A 13,236-nucleotide genomic window follows, 5' to 3' on the forward strand; every position below is an offset into this window, starting at 1 on the left:
GGCAGTGGCAGGTGCCTGATGATGCTGGTGTCTAGGCACAAGGGCTGAGCCAGAGCAGAAGAAAGGCACCTGCCCATCCAGTGGGGAAAGGGGGTGGGGGGCCCTTCAGGGGCAGTGGGGAACTGCGTAGCCAAGCTAGTTACACCAGGGGCTGCTGCCCTTGCTTGTAGGGGCAGGGCACCTGGGAAATGCTGCCTGGGTGGGGCATAGCCAGGCTGCCTGGTGCAGGGGGCTGTGGGTTGGGAGTAAGGGGCACCAGCACAGCCCAGCATAGGACCAGAGTTCTGCAAGTTGGGAGTGAAGGGCAGCAGCAGGGACATAGGGCTGCAGGTTGGGAGCAAGGGGCACTGGCAGTGCAAGAGGGCTGTGGGAGTCAGGTGTCCCCTGCCAGGTATCCTCTTTTTTGGGACTGAAAATATGATAACCCTAGCCTGTGCCCTGACTGGACACATACAGAGCTACATACATACAGCAATTCTGGATTCATACCTGCATCTAAGTCTCAAAAATGCAGCAAGCCAGGACTAGTGGATATTAACACTCTGGAGAAGGGCCCTCCCACATGGTAGCCCCGGTAGTTGAGTGGTTAGGGCACTACTCAGGAAGCTAGAAACCTGTGTTTTAGGCCTACATCTCTCTTTCTCAATCCAGTCTTCCTATTGGGGTAGAATCTTTCCCACTGGACTGCTCTTTATGCAATGACTAAAGGCAAGAGGCTGTGGCACAGCCTCAGAGATTGCACTGGGAAGGGGATCTGGCTACTGCCTGTCCTGTGGTGGGATGGTTAGAGCACCAAGCCTGACCAAGCAACCACAGCACAAAGACAGGGCCAAAACCAACAAGGTAGGCAGCAAGAAAATGCCATCTAGATGCATGAATGTAAACAGAATTCCAGCCTTCCTGTCCTGCCTGGGGAAGTTCAGATAAAATGCAGAAATGGTTTGTTCAGGTTAAAAAAGGAGAGCTTGCCATAGCATCCATTATACAATGGGTTTGATTATTTGGTCTTGCACGTCAGAGACTATTCAAGAGTCGGGGTGTCAAACATGTCACCTGGCCCACACAGCTAGTGGAATGGCTGGTAATTTGGCGAAGCAGGGATGGGGCCTGCTGCTGAAATCAGGTACAGAGCCTTGCTAAGGACACATACTGGCAGCAGGTGATGGCTGCATTAGCACCTATTAATGTCTCTTGCCCCACTGCCAGATCCAGCCCACAAGGTAACAGTTTAAAATCCCTGCTCTAGAGCAATGGCTCTCTTGTGCTGACTGGTGGAACAGAGCTGAGCTCTCAACACCATGGGTTGCATTAAGAGGCAGCTAAAGTTACAGGAATTACATGGATTTATTTCATGTCACATTAACTAGGAATGTCTGGTGCCATCACCAGGGCTAGTATGAAACAAACTAGGAAGGACAGCACCTTTTAATCTAGTTACTGAGGTCTCAGAGATAGAGGAAAAAACAGCTAGAAGCAGAAGGGTCCAATTAAAGTGTTGCTAAGATTGTGTTTAATACTAACCATGATGCCATCCACTCAATGTAATGGTACAGAGGCCATGGTGAAAGTCACAGGAGACAGAAACTCCACTCTGACTGGACACTTCTATTTTATTAGCTTCTTTTCTTGCAATTAGGCCATTTTTTTCAAGAGACAGATCAAAATCAAGACTTTGGCAACTCTCTTCTGCCAGGGAACGATTGTACACCTTGTACATCTGTTAAAATGAAAAAAAAATCTCCAAGTAAATAATATTTGGCAGGGTTTTACAAAGAACTGATATTCCTAAAATTCCCATTGGTGTTTGTAATGTCAAATGCCAGAAATGTGACGTATTTGGAAAGTACTATTTCTGGTCACAGGCTGGTTAGCTCACTGTGTGCAGGCTGGGCAGTGCCATTTATGAACTGCCCCATTCTGGGGCAGAAAGCCACAAAGCCACCCAGGTACACTGAGTTTATTACCCATAGCACAAGTGCTGTAAGTCTTCCTGGCATCATGTTGTCTGTGCAAGAAGGAAGGGTAAGTTTCCTTAAGCCTTCTTCCATTTCCTGCATCCAGGAGCCAGGCAGGATATTTTCCACACTTACCAATATTAGCTCTTATTTTTGAGAATTAGTCCTGCTTGCTGATATATGACAAGTCTATCAGCCCCCCTTTATGCTAAGTCTGGAATAGTGATACATTTGATGCTTGGCTTCATTGTCAAAATATAATGATTTCAATGTTGCTCTTTCTGTTATAATAATATAAGAAGGTAAAGTGCTATACTGGGTCAGATCAGTGGTCCCTCTAGCCCTGCAGCCTCTCTCCCACAGCGGGGCCCTTTTCCTATCACTCCTCTGCTCATGTCTCCAAGCAGACTCAACAAACAGGCCCGTCTCCCACAGTGGCAGACGTGCATGCTAGAGGGAAAGCAATGAACTGAATACATCTATCCCATATTCATTAACCTCCCTGGCACCCACCATCATTGGTTTAGAGATGCAGGAGCAAACAGCTCCAACAATGCAATTTCCAGAAAACATTTCATTATTTTGCAATTAAACTTGAATATCTCCTCCCACCTTCAGTCCTGGGTACAGATCAAACACTGTCTGGTTCATCTCCACATAGAGTGATCTTGAGCCACTGGTCTCCTGGTTCAGCACTACAGTGAAGGTGCTGTGAACAAAATCCTTGGCAAGAAGCACACTACACTTTGATGCCAGATCATAAATTCTTCCATCAAAAGTCATAACATGTTTGTTCCCCATCAACACAGCATGATCTGGAGAAAGACATTATATAAGAGCAGTGTCACTAAACTGTGCACAGAGCAGTGCACTATACCAGTGTCAGAACAGCTTATTACTTCTCAGGAGACTTTTCTAAGCTAATCATCAGTATATAGATTCTAAGCCAGTTATAAGCTTTTCCATAATAGTGAATTTTTTAGCAGGAAAAAAGCTATCTTTTTTTATATCAGCCTGAATTCAGATGTTCTGAAACTGGGAGATGTGAAATGAGGATTCAGTTTGCATGTGAGCTGATCTCTATTTAAGATATAAAAGTGCTAAATATATATGCATATTCTTGTATTAGAAACATGAATAAATGATAAGTGTTTGTCTCAGAGAAAGTTCAGCAACATCAGAAATAGAACAGGGAATGATTCTCTTACTCCACAGGCACCAAGTAGACAACTCCTTTTAAAGTGAGAGGGAACTGTAGTTCTAAAGCACCTCTGAAAATTACGCTGTTGAAACCCCATCTTAATGTCCTCCAAATACTGCCCAGATTCAGGAGCTACAGAAAACAGCCACTTCTGGAAGCTCTGTTGTCTACCAAGGAGTGGTTACAAATTCACGCAATTCAGCAGAAATGGGACTCCAAAGAAAAACATTAAAACTTTCATGAAAAGACTTGCATTCAAATGGACTCTCCATCATCCTCCGTTTGAATCTGTAGTATTCTGCTATGGGGTTGATGTTATAGAAGTCTCTGAGGGGCCTCATTAGCTTTTCTTCAATGAGGTAGTTAGTAATATTTGCCAAATCCATAGAGTGTTCTCCTTTGGGTAGAACTGGCAAGTTCACTGCCACTGAACAATTCCTGTGGGGCACAAATGATTCACTTGTTATCTCACTGGCATTAAAAGATATTCAGTGCACTTCATGTATTACTCATCTAGAAATGGAGAAAAATGCATTACAACTGCAAAAATAGTTTCATAGTTAGTAGGGTTGGAAGGAACCTGAGCAGATCATCAAGTCCAATCCACTGCCACAGGCAGGAAAGAGTACTGGGGTCAGACGACCCCAGCAAGGTGTCTATCTAGCCTCCTCTTAAAGACCCCCAGGGTAGAAGCGAGGACCACTTCCCTTGGAAGTTGGTTCCAGATCCTAGCCGCCCTGACTGTGAAGTAGTGCCTCCTAATATCTAGCCTGAATCTGCTCTCTGTCAGCTTATGGCCGTTGTTCCTTGTTACTCCTGGTAGTGCTGGTCTGCTGGTCTCCCTTGGCCAGTTTATAGAGGGCCACCAGATCCCCTCTCAACCTTCTCTTGTGGAGGCTGAACAGGTTCAGGTCCTGTAGCCTCTCCTCGTAGGGCCTGCCCTGCTGCCCCCTGATCATGGAAATGGCCCTCTGGACCCTCTCCATGTTGTCCACATCCCTCCTGAAGTGCAGCACCCAGAACTGGATGCAGTACTCCAGCTGTGACCTGACCAGTGTCGCATAGAGGGGGAGGATCACCTCCTTGAACCTGCTCGTGATACATCTGTGGATGCATGACAAGGTGAGGTTAGCCTTTCTGACTGCATCCCCACACTGTCAGCCCATGTTCACCTCTGAGCCAATAATGACTCCAAGATCCTTTTCTGCCTCTGCACTGACGAGAAGGAAGTTCCCCAGCCTGTAGGTATGCTGCTGATTCTTCCTCCCCAGGTACAGGACCTTGCACTTGTCAGTGCTGAAACCCATCCTGTTCTCATCCACCCACCTCTGTAACCTGTCCAGATCTGATTGCAGCTTGTCCCTCCCCTCTAGCGTGCCCACCTCCCCCCACATCTTAGTGCGGAACCCCACTGCCCACATCCCTCCAGGTCGAAAAAGACCCATTCACCACCACTCCCTGGGTACAGCCCTGCAGCCAATTGGTGACCCATTTGACTGTGTAGGGATCCATACCACAGTCCCCCAGTTTTTTAATGAGAATGGGGTGAGAGACAGTGTTGAAGGCTTTTCTAAAGTCCAGAAAGACTACATCCACCACAATGCCTGTGTCCAAGGATTTAGCGGGCATCATAGAAGTGGATCATAGAAGGCCACCAGGTTGGTCTGACAGGACCTGCTTCTGATGAACCCATGTTGGTTGCCCCTAAGTATACACTCCCCTGCTGGTCCCTCACAGATGTTCTCCTGGATAATTTTCTCGAAGATCTTCCCCAGAATCGAGGTAAGACTAACAGGCCTATAGTTTCCTGGGTCCTTCCTCCTCCCTTTTTTGAAAATGGGGACTACATTGGCCCTCTTCCAGTCCTCTGGCAACTCACCAGAGCACCACGAGTGCACATAAAGCTACTCCAGGGAACCCGCAATGACGTCTGCTAATTCTCTTAGCACTCTGGGGTAGAGATCTTCAGGACCTGCTGATTTGGATGTATCTAGTCCCACCAGGAGGTCCCTGACTAGGTCCACTCTGACCCTGGGCCTGGCTGCGCCTCCCCTGGGACCGTCAGGGTTCATGCTGGGGGGGTGTGGGGGGGGTGACCTGGTCCCTGCTTACTAAAATGGAAGCAAAGAAGTTGTTAAATAAGTTAGCTTTGACGTCTGGTGCGACCACCAGATTTCCTAGCACATCCTGCAGAGGCCCTATGTTACCCAGAACCTTCTTTTTACACCCTATGTATTTAAAAAAGGGCTTCTTATTGTCGAATGTGTTAAGAAAATATTACATGCTGCAGAAAATGCTATACCACAGCACAGAGTTCATCCAAAATTGTTACCTGGCTGAAAAGCTGTACAGGCTTGATAAGGGCTTCCGGATCTTGCTTACACCTTGGGACAACTTTGCTTCTGCCCACCTTAGCATCTGATGGGTTGCCTACTCAAGTGACACACCACATGATAAAAGTAGCTGTTACATTAACATGGTTTTAGGGCAAGACAAGATTTTTGCTGCAATATCAAACAATTCTTCAGAAAAACGATGCTCCGTTCTCCTTCACATTGGCCATGTGCCTGACAGCTATTTGGTGTAATTGAGCAAGATGGCAAATGAAAATACAGACAGATGTATGTTAGATGATATATCCCTCATGCAATAGCTAATTTCAGGGAGTTGATAAGCTACAGTTGCTGAAGCAAAGGATAGAATTTAGATCTCCATTATTAGACTCTGGGTGTGTCTACATGTGCAATTAATGAGACTGAATAAACTCCAATGCAATTTGAGCCAGAATAAATTAAACCTGACCACGCCATCTACATGTGCATTTAAGTGCAGTAATCTACTCCATCATTGGATAGTAGCTGCATCTCATGGGACCATCCTACACTAGAGGAAATTAATTTAAAGCACCCTAACTGTGGCACATGTGTACATGGTTACACTTTCCTGTGCAGTAAATTAGTCTACTGCACAGTAAAGTGCACATGTAGATGTGCCCACTGCTATCACAGCAGAGATGACCTCAAAAAGGACAGTGAACTAAAAGACCAGAGATATTTACAAACTCAACATGTATAGGAATCCCTTTGGGGTGGGAGGGTGGTAATCATGAGGGTTTCAAAAATGTTGCTAGCTCTGTAATTTTGGCCAGAGACATTAGGACATGCTGCTCTATTTTCTGAAACAGGGACCTAATTTTCAAAAGCAGCAAAAACCCCAAACCTGTAGTGCTAGATGTGTAGACACAAACATCAAGATGGGAGTCAACCGGACAATTTACATGCACAAAAAATGACATTTAGACATTTCACTGCAACATTAGGATTTAGCTTGACAGCACTTTGAAAAATGTGGCTTTTGATGTCCAGGTAGAGCAGACAAAACCTTGAATCAGATTATAATTGCACGTTAATGTTGCCAGAACTAGAAAATGGAATGGAAGCTATTTGTAATACTTAATTTCCAAGTATGAAAAGCAAGTCAACCTGGGTGAGACCCAAACCTGCATATACAAAAAGCTCTCTAATTCAAAATGGAAGTGTCAATCTGTAAGTTACATCTTCACCCCTTTATACAAATAAAGAATTTTATACTAACCATATCCAGGCTTGTTTTCAGAGCTCTGAGTGCCACCTGGATTGGTTCCATAAGCCAAACATCTTTTACAATACTGGGCACAAAAGCCTGGATTTTCTTCATATACTGCTCTGTTTTTTCTTGCCAAACTTCATCTAGTGGCTTCAAAGTCACATCATAGTAGGCATCCTTCAGAGTTGCTAATGGTTCTGAAACAAGCATGAAAGTGAACATAGATAATATTTTTAAAGTGCACCCCCAGTTATAATTTAGGACAGAATCTTTACTCCCCCAACATAGGCAGAGGTCGAAGTGCAAAATGAAGAAAGAGGCACTAGTGTGAAGCACAGGTAAGACCTGCGCTTCTTTGAACACCCTGGTATGGGTCAGGAGGAGCTGGTAAAAGTGAGGGCCCTTTAGCTATGGTTATGGTCCACCTACTTGCCCAGCAACAGCCCTTGGGGAGACAGGCAGTACATGCTCGTTTCAAAAACCACCTTGAGTAAAGTTCTGCAAATGGTTTCTCAACCCAGCTACATCTGCCTTGCATGGGGCCTGGAAGCCTGGCTGCACTATATCTATCTTGTAATCTTCCAAGGAGGAACAAGTGGACGTACTGGTCCTTATGACTCACTCGTATTGAACAGGAGTTCAAGATCCAAGTCCTGTTACCAGCCGCGCTTGAAGGACTGATCCTTGCGTGGTTCAGAGAGAGCTCCATTTTGCCATGTAAGGGGAAGGCAGTTGTTATGTGGACACAATTGATAATAGGCCACTTTAGTGTCCTCTAATAATTTTAGTGGAAATGTGGTCCATCTGAAATGTGAACTACTGGCAAAGGAGGGGGCTGGCAGCATCCAGCCACAGAACATCAGCGCCTGAGATCAGATTAATGTGAATCTTCTGAATTCAGATGCTGGAATTAGAAGTGCTCTGGTTAACCAGTGTGTTTAGTAGGGAACCTCCAGCAGGCACTCAATAGAGGAATCTGCCCTTAAACCTGGTCTGACAGACCCTGAAGGGCATCATAAAACAAAGATTATTCATTTTTTTCCAGAATATAATTAATGGCTGAATTAAACTGGAGTCACTTTGAGCTTTTTTTTTCTTTTTTTTTTTTTTTAAATCAGCTAAAGAGGGTATCCAGAAGTACAAAGATTCACTAGGGACTGCATGCGTGTATGTGCGTGTGTGCTTGTGTGTGTATGCATGCAGGTAAATAATGTATAAGGGACCAGAGTCTAGATCAGCATATTTTGATAGCTCAGAATAGAAACATGCTTTTCACATCATATTTACTCAGTTTGCCAGCCCTGCTTTTTCCCTACACTGACATCACTCTGTGCAGCTGTCCCCCTTTTTCTGGACAGCTCTACTTACTTTGCAGTTCATTTTGCATTTGCTGTACAATTTCTTGAATTTTTTCCAGGTAAAGCGGGAGGTTGCTTCTTAGTGTTTGCCTGATTCCACTCTGCTTCCACATCTGGGCAACAGCTCTCCCCACATTTTGGAAGATTCCTGCTACCTCCTGAGAGGCTTTCAGAGGCCAGCCAGCTGCTTCATACAGGAAATCAATTTGCTGCACCTACGGTGAGTCCCAAACAGCAAGAGATGTAGAAATATACGGTGATACTTAGCAAACCTTTGGAGCATGTTTTCCCAAGACAGTAATCAGACCTCTGGAGCCTAAGGGCTGCTATGTCTTTAGCAGCAGGCCTCACAACATTCCCATAATGCTCTGTATCTTGCTAGATTCATATAGAAAAAGGAATCTGATTGATTGAAAACTGTGGCAGATTTTATAAGACCACACCCTAAAGAACACTGAGCACTCACTACTCTCTGCAAAGTATGAAGGGACTGAGGTGGTGAGGCACTTTTCAGGGTTTGGTCCATATACAGAGCATCTTTATGAGGCTGACAAGGGATTCCCTCTGTACAGAGAGCAGCGTTAACAAAGGATTAACCATTTAATAGGTGAGTCAAGCATGGTAGCCACAGCTAACATGAGATGTCTAAATTTTCATTAATGACTCCAACATAAAGGTCTTAGATAGAAATCAAGGCCAGCACTCAGAGGAGCAAAACTGCTCCTGGCACAGCATTTCATGGTGCCCTTCCCTGCACTATGCGCAAGCATGTGCCAGCAGGCACTAGAGGGCTTGACCGTTCTCAGATTTTAATAATTTTTAAGCAAACTGATCACACTAATTACTTACTGATCTCCTGAATCTCCAGATATATTCATCAAACTTCTTGATCTTCTCTAGGAGTTTGGCCTTTAGATGGGACCCAATTTTATTAACTTTGTACTGTGAAAATATGAAGGAAAATTTGGATTTTATGATTTAGGAACTGTTCCTGTTGGGGCAAAAACCACTAAAATCTATACCAGCAGAAAATGCTGTTAGATGAACTTCCACAGGGGAAACAGGCTGCCCATTGCTCCAAAAACATATGGCTCTGGCTAGAAAAAGGGAGTCTAAAAACCTACTGGCTTAGCAGGTTTCTGAAGAGTCTCCCATGTATAGCATTCAATGGACCCCTTCTAGGAATCCAGTGAGCATAGCACTGTGTTGGGGTTCAGAAAACTTGGGGTTTATTCCATCTGATCAGTGAAAGAGCCTGCATGACCTGGGAAAATTGCTTCCCTTCTCAATCTTTGTCTGTCTCCTCAATTTATATTATTCCTACCTTTGGAACAGGGTCCTCGTCTAGCACACTGGGGTCATACTCTCACCAGGGGCCTCTAGGCACTGCCCTTTAATGACTAAACTCCTGAACCCCAAAAAATAATGCACAGGCAGAGAGATGAATCTTGCCTTGTAGGCACAGTAACTTGTACCTCAGTAACTTGTCTTCTCAGTCACGGTAGTGTCATCTGTTTCAGACCTACCTGTGGTCAGAGCACAAAGCTCCCATTGAGAGCAGTAGTAGGAATCTCTGCTGGGTCCTACACTTGAGTTGTAGGTATGGATAATCTTTTTGAAACCCACCCAGGTGTTCCTTCGCCCCAAATAGAGAGAGAACTTAATGCACATTGTTATTAGAAGGGAACTGCAAAGACTTTTCATTGGCCAGGTTACTGGAAGAACTCCACAGAAAAAAAAACCAAACTTGTTTAGAAGGTATTTCACTAACTTGACAAATTAAGAAAATATTCTGCAACTGAAAATGCCCCCAACTACCACAAACAGCTGTTGAAGGCCATCTCACCTGCATTTTAACTATAGGATCCCCACACCCATGAGCCACCAAGCCCAAGCTTTCATTGACAGCAGTTAGAATCAGTTGTCCTGTGTTTTCTTGCCTTGCACCGTTCACATTGAGATAGACATCAAATGTAGCCATCTGTTGCCCATCAGTACAAGCAGCAAGCTCCACTCCTTCCTCCAAATCTCCTAGGAGAGCAAAAGGAGATGTTCATTTGTACAGACAACATTGGTAGACACTTGTTTCAAAGCCAGCTATTTAATGAATGGAAGAGAGGAGTGTTCATGCACTACCGGTGGGGTCATGTGTTTGCAGAGAGGGGAAAAAGGAGCCAAATCCCTTCATGCAATCTGCATATAATTCACCCAAAAGCGTTCAGTCTTTGTTAAGCTACCCCAAATAAAATACTGGGTTAGTACAAAGGTAAAATTCTCATCACAGATCTCCACAATGACTCTTGCCACATAGTTCTGCTCTGCCTTTGATTTCTATAGGTTTTGCTGGTAGACTTCTAGGTTCAAGTTATGCTTTAGTCTTAAATAAAAGTAAGGTGGCAGTCTATTCATTTACTCATTTACTCCAAAAATACCTGTTATGTGTTCTGTTTCCACAAATGATCCATTTATGCTCAGACAAATACAACAAATAGAGGACTGAAAAATACTGGTAGAACCTATATGGATAGTACTGAGTCAGACCATTGCTATTAACTACTTCCTTCCTTCCAGCTTTCTGACTGATCACCGAATGCTATGTAGCCAGGGGAAGGAACAGAAGCTCAGGTCAGAGCTTTTCAACTCAGCTACCATCTATTCAAACCCAGACTTGGTTGGTAGTTATTCACAAGTTGCAATGAGTTGCTGGGTTAAACCTAGGAACCATATAATGAATGCTCCCTTCCCGCAATTTGGCAGCCCATAGTCACAACTGAAAGGCCACGAAAACTAAACTAGACTGACACTATCTACAGTAGTCTCACCTCTCCCGTGTGTACAAAGCTAGCTGTCAAAACAAATTTATCATTATTAATTTTAGCCCTAATGTACTTACCCTTTAAGTACCCCATGTAATACTGAAGACATTGCTTCTCTTTAGAGGCAGCTACTTTTACTTTCTCTTTATGATCAATATTTCCCTCCACCAGGATTTGGCTTTGAAGAGCTGAGGAAGTAGCAGTTCCTGTCAGGCCTAGCCAAATATCCTCAAATGCTTTTAGCTGTGACCATAAGAGAAAAAGACACTTATGGAGAGCTATGGTAAAAAATAAACAAAGCAATATTGTGTCATGATGTTGACTGCCAGTAGTCTCCATAGAAGAATATGATAATGGAGAGGTTTCCCAGTGATTGTGCATTACATTGGCACTTTACTGTACTGAGGAGCAGAAGGATTATTGGCTCAATATCTGAACAATTGGAGAATGCAAAGTCAATCAGTTACATTGCTGCATACTTTGCTAGGCATGCAGATAATCTTTTAGAGGTCACAGAGAAAGGAATACCCTGGTAATCAATTCCTTGCTAGTATACTGCCTGGTGCTCTTTGGTCCCAGGGCACATGGTGAAGTACCATATTTTTTTTAAATGCGAGACAACTTTGAATTCAAGGTGACCCCCCCCCAGTAATTAGATTCTATACATGGAAAATTATAAATGTGTTATAATTTCCAGGTATGGAATCTAATTAGTGGAGGGTTATCTTAAAATTTGTTCCCCTGCTGTTATGGTGGGGAAGGCATCAGCAGGCCGTGAGGGTCCAGACCCCTGCTTCTTGCTCCTCTGCCCCTTGTCCTCTGTGTCCCCTCCTCCCCTGTGCCTCTCCCCCTGCTGCCTGTCCCTTGCCATGTGCCACCATGCCTGTGCCTGCCCTGTTGTCTTCCCCCTGCCCCTGCCAATTCTCCACCACTTCCCGGTCTCCCTTGAAGCTTTCTCCCCACCTCTTGCTCCCCCATCCCTGCACCTACCTTTACCCCCCTCCCCACTTTTCTCTCTCCCCCGTGCCTGTGCCTGACCCCTTAGCCACTTGTCCCCCCATGCTTCCATAGTACCCAATGTAACAATAAAGGGGAAAGCAACAAAATCAGGAAGACACATCCTTTTTTATTACCCTGCACTGACTGCACTTGAACAGTATGAAAGCTAGATGTCAGTGTGTCTTCAAAAGAGAAAAACAACACAGTAGGTGTGCTCAGGAATATTCAGTTTAAAAGACTGCTCTGGTATGAATCCCTAACATTAAAACTCACTTCAAATTCCACAGAATATTTCTTGAGGTCATCTGCACTATTGTTCTTTAAGACTACTGTGATCAATCCATCATCTTTTCTATCACTAGCAAGATGGAACCGGCCTTCTGATTGCAGAATTACATCTCCTTTATTAAGCTGATGTTTTCCAGAGAAGACAATTACCTAAGTATGGAAAGTTTCATTATTGAAGCTTAGTTCTGCTAGTGAAACATATTCATCATGGAACATTAAAGAAGTCTTCAAGAACTGCAATAGGTTGCAATGCTTTCTCAAAGTCACTCACAAAAGTGATGAACAATGCCTGTCATTTCACAAACCAATGCATCTTAAAATTAACAGCAGCCTGTTACTTTATCATGGCTTCAATCTTTACAATTTGGTAAATGTACATTCAATTATAATGTCCTCCAATTAGATGGATAGCTGAAGTGAAACCACATTTTGTAGAAAGCAAGTGAATTAAGTTTAGGTCTTACATTTCTTATTACAGCTGGAATTTTCAGAGATATCTTTTTATATAGATATAAATATTATGATCAGTTACATGAATTTAAACCAGCTCCAACACACATTTAGTTCATGTTAAAGACAGGATCAAACCCAAACCTGAGCTGCAAACTAATAGTGAACTTCCAAAATTTTTTCACAAGGGTCAGGTTAAGAACTTTGCCGCTCTTCCTGTCATTAATTGGGCCTAAACCTGCACTGAGTCCCAACAAGATAGCCAACTGGTGACAACTACAGGGTAAGCATTTAACCACAGGAAATAGCAATGACAACAAGCTTTTTATTATAAGTTTCAAGCATGAATGACATGCGTCCTTTGAGGAGGCACGGCAACTGCCCACAGACGGTAGCAGCGGTGGCGGCAAGTGGGGATCGCCTATAGGCGGCTGCAGTGACATTGGTGGTGAGGGCAGGACGAGGGGGACTACCTGCAGGCAGCCATGGTGACATGGATGGGGAGGGCAGGCTGAGCGGGGACTGCTCACAGGCAGCTGTGGCAGTAGCAGTGGTGGGGGGGGGCAGGCAAGAGGCAGGCAGCC

General features: G+C 44.3%; 1 protein-coding gene across 2 annotated transcripts in view; it reads right to left on the reverse strand.

The window, feature by feature from the left end:
• LOC109313505 overlaps positions 1 to 13,236 on the reverse strand; it is a 176,447-nt gene that overhangs the window by 8,419 nt on the left and 154,792 nt on the right. Inside the window, exons 60-69 of one of the 2 annotated variants that reach the window (XM_019540114.1) lie at positions 12,188 to 12,352; positions 10,993 to 11,158; positions 9,946 to 10,130; positions 8,949 to 9,041; positions 8,110 to 8,314; positions 6,751 to 6,938; positions 5,489 to 5,586; positions 3,410 to 3,594; positions 2,568 to 2,770; positions 1,522 to 1,717 (exon numbers count right to left, since the gene is read on the reverse strand). In XM_019540114.1, coding sequence (XP_019395659.1) covers positions 1,522 to 1,717; positions 2,568 to 2,770; positions 3,410 to 3,594; positions 5,489 to 5,586; positions 6,751 to 6,938; positions 8,110 to 8,314; positions 8,949 to 9,041; positions 9,946 to 10,130; positions 10,993 to 11,158; positions 12,188 to 12,352 — 1,684 coding nt within the window. Of the gene's footprint in view, positions 1 to 1,521; positions 1,718 to 2,567; positions 2,771 to 3,409; positions 3,595 to 5,488; positions 5,587 to 6,750; positions 6,939 to 6,963; positions 7,445 to 8,109; positions 8,315 to 8,948; positions 9,042 to 9,945; positions 10,131 to 10,992; positions 11,159 to 12,187; positions 12,353 to 13,236 lie in introns of those variants that run through there. The other variant, XM_019540115.1, reaches the window with a different exon arrangement.

Source organism: Crocodylus porosus, unplaced genomic scaffold, assembly GCF_001723895.1.
Source record: "Crocodylus porosus isolate Cpor-Errol unplaced genomic scaffold, CroPor_comp1, whole genome shotgun sequence".
NCBI classification, from domain to species: Eukaryota; Metazoa; Chordata; order Crocodylia; family Crocodylidae; genus Crocodylus; species Crocodylus porosus.